We start from the raw sequence: 12,773 nt of genomic DNA, 5'->3' as shown, positions 1-12,773 counted from the left end.
GAGTGGAAACAATATAGAGGTAGTGTTGTAGTATCAGTGTAGCATTTTAATAAAGTCGAGGAACTTCGGGTTTAGAAAACAAGTGAAATTACATCGTCGGATAAAGAAAACTTATCACACTGCAAAGACACAATGTACGTTCTATGTAATTTTTAATTTTTTTATTGCAAATAGACCAAGAAAAGCGAACAATGACTATTTCTTAAGAGAATACAAGGTTTCTACATATTACTCTGTCATGATTTTTTAAAATAATCTGTAATATGAATTTTGTCAAATTTCATTTTTTTAAAAATTAAATCATAAAAAACCTAAGACAAAAGCAGGCACCATAGCGAAAGAAATGACAAGGTCATCATTCAACCACTTAAATATCTTAAGAAGTTACAGAATCGTATATCTTTTATATGGAACATATCAATACCTTGATATACGTAATGTATCTTTATGTTGAACAAGAGTACACATTATGCAGATATTTGCACACAAATTGTACACTGTACGTGTGCATTTGATAAGTATATGCACGTGTATACTTAACGTATTTAAGAAATGTGCAGAATCAGCATATGTGTTTATAAAGTCGAAAATCAAGTATTTTGCACAAGTCCTTTTAAAGGCAATCTGCAATGCACAAATATAAAATATTTGAATACCTCCAAGGCCTATATCATAGATCATTGTGTCACCTGCTGCTCTGGTCTGCACACTCCACCGATAAGAGTGTTTTATAACTAATTGTCTTTATTAACCTGATATATTAACATGATAAAAAATGTAAATAAACTTGGGAATGAACAGATTTTTGACAATTTGTAGTTTAAATAAAATAGAAAGAACAAATCTTTTCCAGCATTTGATAACTTTTGATAAATTATCTAGTTGCATATAAAGATTGAATTATTCTACATCCGTATTAAAGGATAAATACACTCCAACAATCTAAATAAGTTACGTACATACGCTGTTGAATTTGCCTAATGAACGCATGTAGTTTCATAATGTTTTTCTGTTGCACATGTATCATAATTTTAATCTACTTGGCGACACAAAATATTTTCGCTCTACAACTGTTTCAGTTTCAGTAAAATTCTCGTGACAATATATTAAGCACTTTCCCTTACAATGTTTCGATGACTGGCGATCTAAACTAAAAATGTGCAAATACGAAAAAATTAAAACCTTGACTTATAAAAGATCTGCCCGTCTGTCTGTCTGTCTGTCTGTCCGTCTGTCTATCTGTGTGTCTGTCTTGCTGTCTTATCAAGTATGACTATATACCTACAAAGACGCGTACATATATGCATAAAGACGTTATCCACACACTTACACAAGGCCAAAGTAATTAAATTCTTTGTTATGCGTCCCAACCCGCGTAGGTTTTTAAGGTTTTCATGAAAAACACACACAATGTATTTGAATAGAAAATTTTAGGACATGACGGCTTAGCTTTTCTGAACTAAAATTTTGCTGCAATCAAATTACATTGTGTTAATTTTCTTGTGTGTGTTTTTCAGCCGCTTAGACGCATACCTTTTCCCATTTAGAGTGGACGCAAAACAAAGAATTTTATTACTTTGGCCTAACTGACCAACTCACAAGTCACTATCGTCATCGTCAACGTAATATACCTGGAATGACATGCGGTAAAAGAAGAATGCCATCAAGAGCCCGGAAATGATACCCAGAGGAAAAGAAACCCAGCCTATGATCGCCGAATATCCAAAGGAGTATTTGAAAAACTCTTCTCTATATTCCCTGACAGTTTCTGCTGTGTACCATGCCATAGCTGCTAGCACTAGGATTCCTAAAAAAACAACGACAGAACAATCACGCTCAATAATGATAATGTTTTCTCATCGTTAAAAATGCTCACTTCACATTGAGTATACATGGCGATATATAGCTGTTTGAACACACAGAGATATGAAGGTATACATACATACATACATACATACATACATACATACATACATACATACATACATACATGCAATATATACATACATGCATGCAGAAATACATACAGCCAGCCGACAGCCATCTATGCATTCATGCACGCACACGAACATGCACAGGCTCATTTTCTCTCCCGAGTGCACATATACAAGTTTTGTTTATCACTAAGTTGGCTATACAGGAACTAATTGCGAATGCTTATATAAGCTTAAAGGAGAACTAACACACTAGATCGACATGAATCATGCTGAAAAGATACACTATTTATATTGCGTGACATGATCTTATAATGACATAATCTTATATAAGGGGTGATACATGAAATACTGGGAGGAATGAAAGCGCTGCACATGTTACCTGTAACGGAGAAAAGTATTCCATTGATGGTCAAAAGTATATTTGCAACCCTTCCGCACGGTGAGTCACATTCCGTCTTTCTCCACTTCAGAAAGACTGCCAGGAGTGCAATCAACCACGTGATGAAGGCAGCAATTACAGCAAGCATCATTAGTGTTCGGGTTCCAATGACGTACCCTGCGGAATAAGTGAGGTAAGATGAAATGAGTCTGATGTAGCATGACAGAAACTGATGACGACTCTTGTGTACGTTAAGTACAGTCGGGGACCCCAGCTGGCTTGTACGCCCCTCTTAATGACTGTTAATGTAGCATGCATGTGTCCTGATTCGGGATAAAGTCATTAAGGAGCGGCGCTATGACAAACTCACGAATACAATTGCCCGATCTTGAACTGGTTAATTTAATGAAAGTGGAACTAGCATTTTACGTAATTCGACGGATCGGTCTATAACGGTTACGAATTTATTTATCAACGACGTTGGAAATTCCGTTCAAATATGGTGACGTCATACTTTAAATACTTGACAAAAACCCTCTTTGTAAATTCTAATGCTGGCAGAATCATAAGGTGACCTGGGGATACATTGTAACTAATTTAGATTCATGTACAACATGGTTGCATGTAACTACAAGACACAAGCGTACGGTGTCATTTATGTTGGCCATCATGTTGAACTAGACTGTGATCAGGCGAAGAATGGCGAAGCAAATTTTTGCGTCCTACCATGACTTTAGATAGAATACACTTTTCAAGTTCGTTTTAACCTTCCCATGATATCTTTGTTCATTCTATCTTCCTATTCAGAATACATTTATGATTGCCAGGAAATTTCAGGCTAGACAATCAAATTCACACAATCTTATCAAAATTGCACTTCGAGATGGCCAACATTCCTTCTTGTATTCGTTGGGAAAAATAATTATTACATTTTCGATTATTTCAAAATCAAAACGCATTATATTCAATATTTATCTTGGCTCGAAAGTCTTACAGGGCGCTGAAATACACAGGAGTTAGTGTAGCAAAATCATTTTAACTTACATCTTGTAAAGCTCGCGTTTGAGAGGACAATATTTCATGGAGATAGGAAATTGACTTAAAATAATAGTTATAGAAAATGGTGATTTAAGAAAATTGACTGGCCCATGGAGAGCAATAAACAAGAGACAGAAATTTTATTGCTGCACGAAAGTGCAGTTCAGTGGAAAATAATTTGAAAACCATTTGATTACATAAACAAGGTGTCAAGCACGAAGGGCACATCATAGTATACAAACCGTTTACTGACCATTCTGACCATTCTTTTTAATGCTTAATGACCCAAACAGATGTTTGGTAATCCAATAAGAGAACGGTAAACGATCTCTTTTTTTCGAAAGGCTTCAATTTCATCGGACTTCGAATACATAAATATATCATAACGGAAGAAGTGTTTAGCGTCTTTCGTGCATACTTGCTTGTAGTACGTACACGTTATTAGATGTGCCTTGCGGCTATGCTTTTGAATTTCCGGCGTAATTTTGGTTCAGATAATTAACGTCCCAGATATGGGCATACGATATGCAAAAAAAAACCTCACACACCGTCACATGCATATGGCTGTGTATACGCATACTTTCATAAAAGTCACGACAGCATCGTACACAGATATCATGAGTTACCTTTGCTGTCAAAGACCTCTGACACGGTTTTGTGACAGGTGCTCACATGTCGCGTCCTGCCGCAGAACTGTGCTGTACGCAGGGCGCCATAAATTTCTTTCCCTGCCTCTCTGTCGGCAAAAGGCAGCAATAAATTCAGTTTAAAATCTATTAACATTGCCGTTTTTACGATGTCATGACAGGCCTTTACAATTTCAAATACGCCAACACTTCTAGGGGGAATGTTGTCCATTCATACACTATTTTAGAACGTGATTTAGGGTAAGTGTTTTATAAACCGAGATTCCCTTTCTCGTTGAAAACCAGCCGAAGTAGTCCCAGTAGGTTTTGCCGTGTAGTAGTATCACGAGCTCATTACCTAATGGCCAGGGGAAGATTTCTCCAATCCAAATGCCGGCGTCAAGTTCATCTGGCGTTTGCTATCGATGCAAATTTGCTCGAAGCTTGAACGGAACGTAATTTGGAAGTTGCAAGTCAAGTGAGTGTTCTGCGTTTTCCGTTGGTTTTCCTAAAGAAACATAACGTTGTTTGTTTATTCAAATCAACAAATACTGTCAGGCGTTTGCATTGTGTATTCGGCAAGAATATTGATATCACTTTGTCTCGGCGTACTACCAACTCAATAACGTTTCCCGTACAGCTTATTTCGGCCGATATGTTATTGAGAGTACAAATTATGACGAGTTATACACGCTATAGTGCCATAAGTTTGGTGTACATAGCTTACCTTTGCGGTAATCTCGATCCAGTCCTTTACATTTGGGATGATCAAAGCTGTCGCATTGCCTCCATAATCCAAAGTTATCATGGTGGTAATCTTTCATGATCAACCAGTAGTCAGTTGACACACTCACGGTGTAGAAGATGACGGTTATCGTCGCCAAACTGACACTGACGATGGGCCCGACGAGAGACATGTCTGACGATGTCTTTGTCCGTTATTGCCCTTTTTGTGAAACGAAATGGCAGCAATAAACTCCCTGTAAATTATTAACAATAACACATGAAGTATACGAACTGAACTATGGGATCCCCGTTCACCTGCGTCATAGCCTGCCGAAGCTGAACTGGTGCTTGGGCGCCATTATGGTCAGATGCAAAACGTGAAATACTATAATCGCTCAAAACCGACGGCATTGTATTAATTTCAATCATGGAATTGAACCATACCTAACAAGATATAGAGAGCATATGATATTTTGTCACTTTAAACGTGAGCTTCATAATTAAAATTCTGTCAGACGCTGAACGTTTTCGTCTACTCATGAGTCTTGCGATTCAAGCAGGCAAACTGGCACAGCGTACTCACGATGAATGTTTCAGCCGTAGCATTCTTTCTTCGAACTTGACCTTGGCCGACTGAGTGCGCCGCGGCTACGATATCAATACGACTTCTATTCTCCGTAGGTCGGAATAGCTGAAGAATGGAATATCTTTGCTAAATTTTTGAAATTATGTTGAAAAGATCAAGATAAGTTGATATATTCAAGATAAATTTGCAGCCAATAACGGTAATTCTTGTTGACACATCGGCATTCCACCACGCTCTATCGTGTATAAGGTAAGAAACACCTGTTTATGTTCGGCTTAAGATAAGCTGTCATAAATGTTTATTTATATTCTGTCAACAAGAACCCTGACAGGCAGCGACTACATCTGACCTGTACCTCCTAAAAGTCTGTAATGGTTAACTTGGATACACACACGCACTTCACAGACAAGCACTCCTCATACAGATATCATAGAGCAGTGGGTTCGAAAGTTCACTCTGGGTCAAACGTTCGGATTCTCAGTTCTTTACAATACTCTTTATGGCCCACCACCTGTGGGCTCTCATTTTAAAGCTTAAGGTAACATTTAAAAAGGACAAGCTCCAACTTCTGACATGTGTGCTTTTTTGTAAATTTCATTAGCAACTTCGATAATAAAGTCTCGCATACCAAGATGTCTTTTTAAATATTACCTTATGGGTTTATAGTGTCATGTTTATAATAGAAATGACGAATAACTCAGTATTAAATTGCCAATTCTTTGTTTAAACAAACTTCTATGAATTGAAAAAGAAAATATTTCTCATTACTCAACTTTCTTTTTAATTATTATACATTGATTTTCCCGATAATTGAAGTTCACGGCACAGCTGAGCAAAAAACAAACTGCACTGTGACCGCAAGAAAAGATTGACCATAAGTCACTTAATTCTGTGAAACTACACATACTTATAATAAAAAAAAATACTTAATATTTCATGGATGGCAAGAGACTTATACATAGACTGATAGTACCTTTATTTGCAATTTTCATTAAAAGATTACACCACAGACCCATCAGGGAAAATTAAAAAAAAAAGAATGTTCATGAGCGTATTTATCGACGAGTTAAGAATCAAAGTTGGTCTATTATTTAACGTTTGAAAGTGATATGTACTAATTAATTATTTCATTAGCATGCAATTCGGAGGCTAGGATAACATGAATGACCAAATTTGCAACATTTTTTAGTTTTGATAGCTTTCACCACGTTAAAAATCTTTCTTAAAAAAGAACAATTGACATTTTCATACTGTGTTTAATATGTCAACTATGTTGTTGAAACAAAGTTCTTGAATTGAAAAAAGAAAAAAATATCACTATTCACATCTTATACTCGTTATGTGGCATCTAATCGGTAAACTGGATACTTGGCCGACTAAGACGGCATTGCAGTGGGTAACGATATTTGGAAGTTTCAATTCCCTGACGTATGTTTCATGGCAGAAAATGGAAAAATATTCATTATAGGGTAATACACAGCACATAAATTTGCAAGCCAACAATTCGACAAATGTTGTTGACACTTGCATTCCATGATACTCCGGGATGGGGTTCACTACGTTATCAGTTAAAATCTCTAGTGAAGTTGGTAAATCGAGACGATAGCAGCAACATTTGGCATTTAGTTATAAGTCGATACCCCTTCTTTTATGTTCCCTTGACACCAGTTCCCTCTGAAAAGATGCCAGCGTTTCCCTTTAAACGATTAATATCGCCCCAAGGTTTGATATAAAAAGCGTAAAGCGTATTTTGCATTATGCGACATTTTGATGTAGTAGTCCTGTATAGGCACGTATTAGTAGAAAAGCATCTGCAGTCAGCAGCGGCAGCAATGACAACATCTACAGGTTAAGTGTACAACTGATAGATCTGATTACCGATGCTATATCACGCCAATTATGATGGAACAAGCAAGAGGACGAACAACGTTGTTGCACGGTGTGTTAATCGAACAGTGCAGCGTAACTATGGTAAAACAAAACGAAGAACTGTGGTAATTTCTCTGACGATATCGCATTACCCTCATTTCAGATACTCGATCTAACGTTGTTTGATAATTGCCCTTTGACCTGTCCTAAAATGATAGCTATGTCAATTCATAATTTGCGAGAAAATCAGACGTACAACAATGTTAAAAATTACCACCCGAGCACTAAAACTGGGAGCGTGCCATCGGGACCCTAATCAGCTGGAACCTATCGACGTAATCCGCCGCACTGACCGTGACACGATGCAGGTACAAATCCATCGCATGGTAAAATACTTTTAGTGCGAATCATACGTGTGATAAAAAACATCCCCCAGTAATTTTCACTCGCGTTACGTCATAGAACATTCGTGTTTTGCCAACATACCTGTATCGCTGCTAACCTACTGCTTTTCGAGGGGGAGGGATAATGTCGCTATTTTGGTGAAAACCGTCTTCGATGACGTCACATGCGCTCAGAATGCCTGGAGATTATATATATATATATATATATATATATATATATATATATATATATATCATCATCATCATCATCAACAACAACAACATCAAAACAAAAATTACATGAATAGACTAAAATTGAAGAAACGTGAATTGTCCGTACGCGTGCTTTTCGTAGGTCTACGTTGGGGAAAACCATAGCCTTGAATTGAATAATCTCGTTCTAACGTATGATAATAACAGGTTTATGTTTAATGTTATAATGGTGAATGTAATAACTGATAATTATTGGGTTGACAGTTCGCCCTCAAGCGTTCTGGTAAACGAGCAAGCACCTACGCTGGTGGAGAAGGGCTGTCCATGCTCGAAATTCTCTTGTCTAGTTCATCGGGAAAACAGACAATCTTGGAGGAGCTGACTTGAACGTTGGAATGTTTTGCCTTGGTTTATCCTGCTTACCCTGATGGTTTACTCGGTAACTAATTTCTCGGTTTTCAATAGTAATCGCCATCTTGATCTCGGATATTGTCTAGTAATAGTTACGCATGTTAACGTTGCAAATTCCGATTTGGCATGGCGTCGACCAGCTTTGTATGCAACTGAGCTAAGAAAAATCTGGTAAACCCTATCTTTGGAGCAAGACTTCATATTGAAGACAACCACGAGTTTTTTTTGTCTTGTTATCTGTTACAAAACAACACAGTTCTTCCAAGTAAGTTTGCAATCTCATACTTAATTAAGGTTATGCAACACGTACGAGCTCATAGTGCCAGTACAGAATGTCAGTTCACTTACTGTAAGCGGAGTTGTCATGGGTGCTTGTTTGCGCCTTGGTATATTTACGAGTCGTCAATCACTTATGTTCTTCGGGCGGCAATTACGATATCAATATTTGGTCACGACAGACTTTTAATAAATCGTATTCTTACAATATTTGCACTTGACTCTTTACCCATTTGTTTTGTGAAATATGGATTTTTACATTTTTTTCTATTCAAACACAATACAGACTGATGTTACATATGCTGTCACGATGACCGAATTAACTGTATGTATGTATGTATGTATGTATGTATGTATGTATGTATGTATGTATGTATGTATATATATATATATATATTATATATAATATATATATATATATATATATATAAATATATATATATATATATATATATATATATATATATATATATATATATATATATATATATATCACTAATACCGACTGTTATTCTATTGTTAACGCCATACAATGTTCATACATTTTATAAAATGAGGATTACATATCATTAGATGTATGCCATTCGACGTTTTTAACGATATAATGTCATTTCTGTTAATGATTTAATGTGTCATTCAAAATCAAAAGATGAAAACTAATATAGTGTTCCATAGTGTTCCATAGAATATTACCTGGATAAGCGTATAAAAATATATTTTCCTTCAACACTAACGCTGTAAATCATGTCCTGCCGAGTTCCATGGCCGTTTAGAATACAAGCGCATCAAAATACCCGGCAAGGTACCTTATCTTCATATCTATCAAGTACTTCCCAATTTATTTAAAAAAAGGTTTGCTTTGTGCGAATAATGAACGAGGTATCAAACAATTGAAACAAACAAGTAGTCAGGAAATATTGAAAATAAACAAAAGCTGGAATCTTAACTCATTTTGCGCGTTCCCCTCTTTGTCTGTTTATAGTTCTTCACAAACTTGAAGCTCAAAGGTGTGTGACATAGTTAATTTTTCTTTTTCCACAATGCACCGGAAATTCCTGGATCTCAGGTCGCTAAGGTATATGCGGGATGTTACAGCGATACAATATGGGAAATCACTGCAGCCGCTAGTACAAAGTACAGGAACAAACATCAATTATTCTTTCTTTGATGCTACATACCTAAACAAAACATTTACAGAATATTTGATATGTTTTAGGTTATTGGCAATAGATTCAATAATACATTTGCTCGCTAATGCTTTGATCATTTTCATGTTTTCGTGTCAGTTAAAAAACCTGAAAAACGTATCCAATAAGATCTACAACCAAAATATCTTGACATTTGCATTTTTGACTCATAAAATATTCTAGTGTACTGATATTTACATGCATGGACGAATTTTTCAATTCAGCGATTGTAAAATGTCAAACAAATAAAATCTAGGAAAACGTTATCGACTTCTTCAGAAAATGTTACGGGTATTGATATTCATTAACATCAAGTGATTCAAATAATATTATATCATTTAAAAGGAAGAGGATGTCAGAACTGCGCCTGAGCGACATTTATATTGCTTACAAACAATGCAGTGAATGCATAATATCTAGCTGCATCGCATCAGCATAGCTGTAACATTTAAATTTTAAAATGCACATTACGCAATTGAAACATAGTTTAACTCTTATCAGTCACCAACGTTCCAACGTTACAATGCGTGCATTGGTTGTATGAATCCCATATATGCGACGATCGCAGTTCCACCGACCCCTCTTCTATACACCAAAAAGGCTACCACAGATAATGTCGCCGGTAATGTATTTCGTTAACATTTTATTGAGTTTCCGGATGATTCAGCACGTGCACCGTACCTATTGAAATGTTTTGCGGGATTCTTGTATGTAGAATAGCTAATAGTTTTATCTTCATGTTAATAACATCAATTACCGATTAAATTCCCCTGGATATGACAGCTCCACCGCCTAACAACAACAATTGTTACCATAAAACCTGTGAATGAAGACGGTGAGAAGAACGCTGCTGATAATTCCTATGGGAGATGCCACCAAGCCAATGATTATGGAGTAACCCATCACATAGTTGAATTTTCCACTTGAAAATATTCCATCTGTTTCAAATTTATACCATACAGTCCCAATAATCACCAGTATACCTGTTATCAAATGTATAGATTAACAGTGTTTAGAATGATCTATCGATCGATCGATCGATCGGTCGCTTCATCCATCAATCAATCGACCCATCTATCTATCCATCCATCCATCCATCCATCCATCTATCTATCTATCTATCTATCTATCTATCTATCTATCTATCTATCTATCTATCTATCTATCTATCTATCTATCTATCGATCCATCGATCCATCCATCAATCTAGCCATCCATCCATCCATCCATCCATCCACCCATCCATATTACTCCACCATTTTGGAATCAGTATTTAGGTGCCATAAGAAGTACTTAAAATTAAATAAAATAAAGAAAAACTGTAAAACGCTTGCCGTACCGGTTATAACATAGAGCGAGGTACTCATCGTAAAGTAATATTTTTCCTTGTCTTTAAAGAACCACAACCAGTCTGGGTCAAATAGTGCATAAATCAGTAACATCAATACCAGAATCCACGATACCACACTCAGTATCAAAGCAACAACGATCAGCACACGAACGTATGTCACAAAATCTGCGGAAAAGTAAATTCAATACATTTTAAATAAAAATCAAACAATGAATTGAAGTCAAAAAGGAAGTTTAAATTTTACGACTTAAATATAACCTTTGGCCCTACAGAAAGAAGAAATGTTTGCTTTCAACATTCCGATTTCGACGGACACAAATGGGGCTTGATGCCAAGTTTTGGTAATTGGCCTCTTGCATTCGTTCCAAACAAAGCAACAAAGCTGGTCACCTTAGCTACACATAAATTTAACAATAATATCTCGAGTAACGTGCTACACGCCCATTTATCAAATTGACATATTAACACACTATGACATAAAATACATTTATGTATAGTGCATGACGTTAAGCAGAGTCTCTTCTAGTTCACAAAACGAAAGTACGGCTAATTTAAAAATTCAATTTAATTTTGAAATATTTGCTCTGAAGAAGAAGAAGATACAAAATAAATCATATAGTTTTAAGAAGAGTTCATTGCCCGCCAGGATGTTTTCGAGCGTGGCATTATCATAAAATGTGTATTTTCTCTGGTGACTCCAAAAGTCTTGTGCTAAAGGTATGTCGATTCACTAAAGCGCGAATTTTGTTGCCAGTTTGCAGCTGATGCGAACACTAGATTTCAGCAAGAAACTGAACGTCATGGAATCTTGTTAACTTACTTTCTTCATGTTGTTCGTCAATGCCCATACACGTGGTGATACCATACTCTTTAACGCAGGACTCCCATAGCCCATAATGCATCTGCTTATCGCCGACGTAAATCCAATGATTAGTAATCGCACAAGTGAAGTATGCACACGAAGCGAAGAATTGCAACACAAGGCAAATGATTGCTCCACAGAGATTGAAATCGCATAACATGATTGAGGTCGGCTCCCTACAACAGAAAGGCGTGATGCCGAGAAGGAAATGCGGCAACCTGTGTCATGTATCCGTGTTACATTGAACACGTGACTACAACAGGGCAGAAGTGACGCCAGTGGTCTTACTACTTCTGAAACAAGAAGTGACACTTCAAAACGTGATGTTGGGCTATTGACTGCTAACACATCGCGCCCTCTCTCGTTCTAGTAGTTTCGTAACTAGACATTGTTTTTATACACTAGGAATATCGCAGTTTAAAATCTGACCCTGGTATATCTGATCATAAGCTCCATAAAACAAAAGCTTTCTCAACTGAATGTTGAGACAAAATACCCGTTGGTGTTTTGGAAAGTCTCATGCAGGTGTCCAGGTCAGTGACTCTTAAAGAATTGGACAAAGGAAATGTTAGATTCGGATAAAATCATTCAAAAGATCAACCGAAGCGATAAATGCGGAAAATCGATCAAGTTCAATTCCATTCAGGTAGTATGCGCCTGGAAAGTGAAAGCCTTTTACTACTATCTACTGTGATTGCAACTAGAAAAATTGACCAAAACAATTACATTCTATAACTACAAAAACGTAATGGTAATAGAATAGAAATATGTTCTACATTGATGGCAAGAGGCTTATACGTACACTGATAGCACATTTATTTCTCATTTTCAGTAAAAAGATCACACCACAGACACGAAAAAGTCAAAAAAAAATATTCTAGAACGCATGTATTGACGAGTTAAGTCGTAAAACAGTCTATTATTAAGTG

At 36.4% G+C, this 12,773-nt stretch overlaps 1 protein-coding gene and 1 long non-coding RNA gene across 4 annotated transcripts; both read right to left on the bottom strand.

Annotated features, from left to right (window-relative positions):
- Nucleotides 1-135: 135 nt before the first annotated feature.
- On the bottom strand, nt 136-5,561 carry LOC139125683 (epithelial membrane protein 2-like). 3 transcript variants are annotated; one of them, XM_070691784.1, is made up of 4 exons: nt 5,290-5,561; nt 4,708-4,926; nt 2,317-2,493; nt 136-1,807 (listed from the first exon to the last, which is right to left on the bottom strand). In XM_070691784.1, exons 2-4 carry the CDS (start codon nt 4,895-4,897, stop codon nt 1,596-1,598), a joined length of 579 nt encoding a protein of 192 aa, XP_070547885.1. In that variant the 5' UTR covers nt 4,898-4,926; nt 5,290-5,561; the 3' UTR covers nt 136-1,595. The 3 variants fall into 3 exon arrangements, with proteins under 3 accessions (XP_070547885.1, XP_070547883.1, XP_070547882.1); XM_070691782.1 differs by having other exon boundaries at nt 4,708-4,960; nt 5,290-5,560; XM_070691781.1 differs by lacking the exon at nt 5,290-5,561 and having other exon boundaries at nt 4,708-5,177.
- A 3,390-nt stretch (nt 5,562-8,951) lies between these two features.
- On the bottom strand, nt 8,952-12,129 carry LOC139125841 (uncharacterized). The gene is made up of 3 exons (XR_011550376.1): nt 11,803-12,129; nt 10,971-11,147; nt 8,952-10,614 (listed from the first exon to the last, which is right to left on the bottom strand). It is a non-coding gene; the product is annotated as an uncharacterized lncRNA (long non-coding RNA).
- Nucleotides 12,130-12,773: the final 644 nt, after the last annotated feature.

The sequence above is a fragment of the Ptychodera flava genome (genome assembly GCF_041260155.1).
Source record: "Ptychodera flava strain L36383 chromosome 3 unlocalized genomic scaffold, AS_Pfla_20210202 Scaffold_26__1_contigs__length_13983176_pilon, whole genome shotgun sequence".
NCBI lineage: Eukaryota > Metazoa > Hemichordata > Enteropneusta > Ptychoderidae > Ptychodera > Ptychodera flava.
Note: the sequence above shows the minus strand (reverse complement) of the source record. Positions and strands in the feature narration are given on the sequence as shown.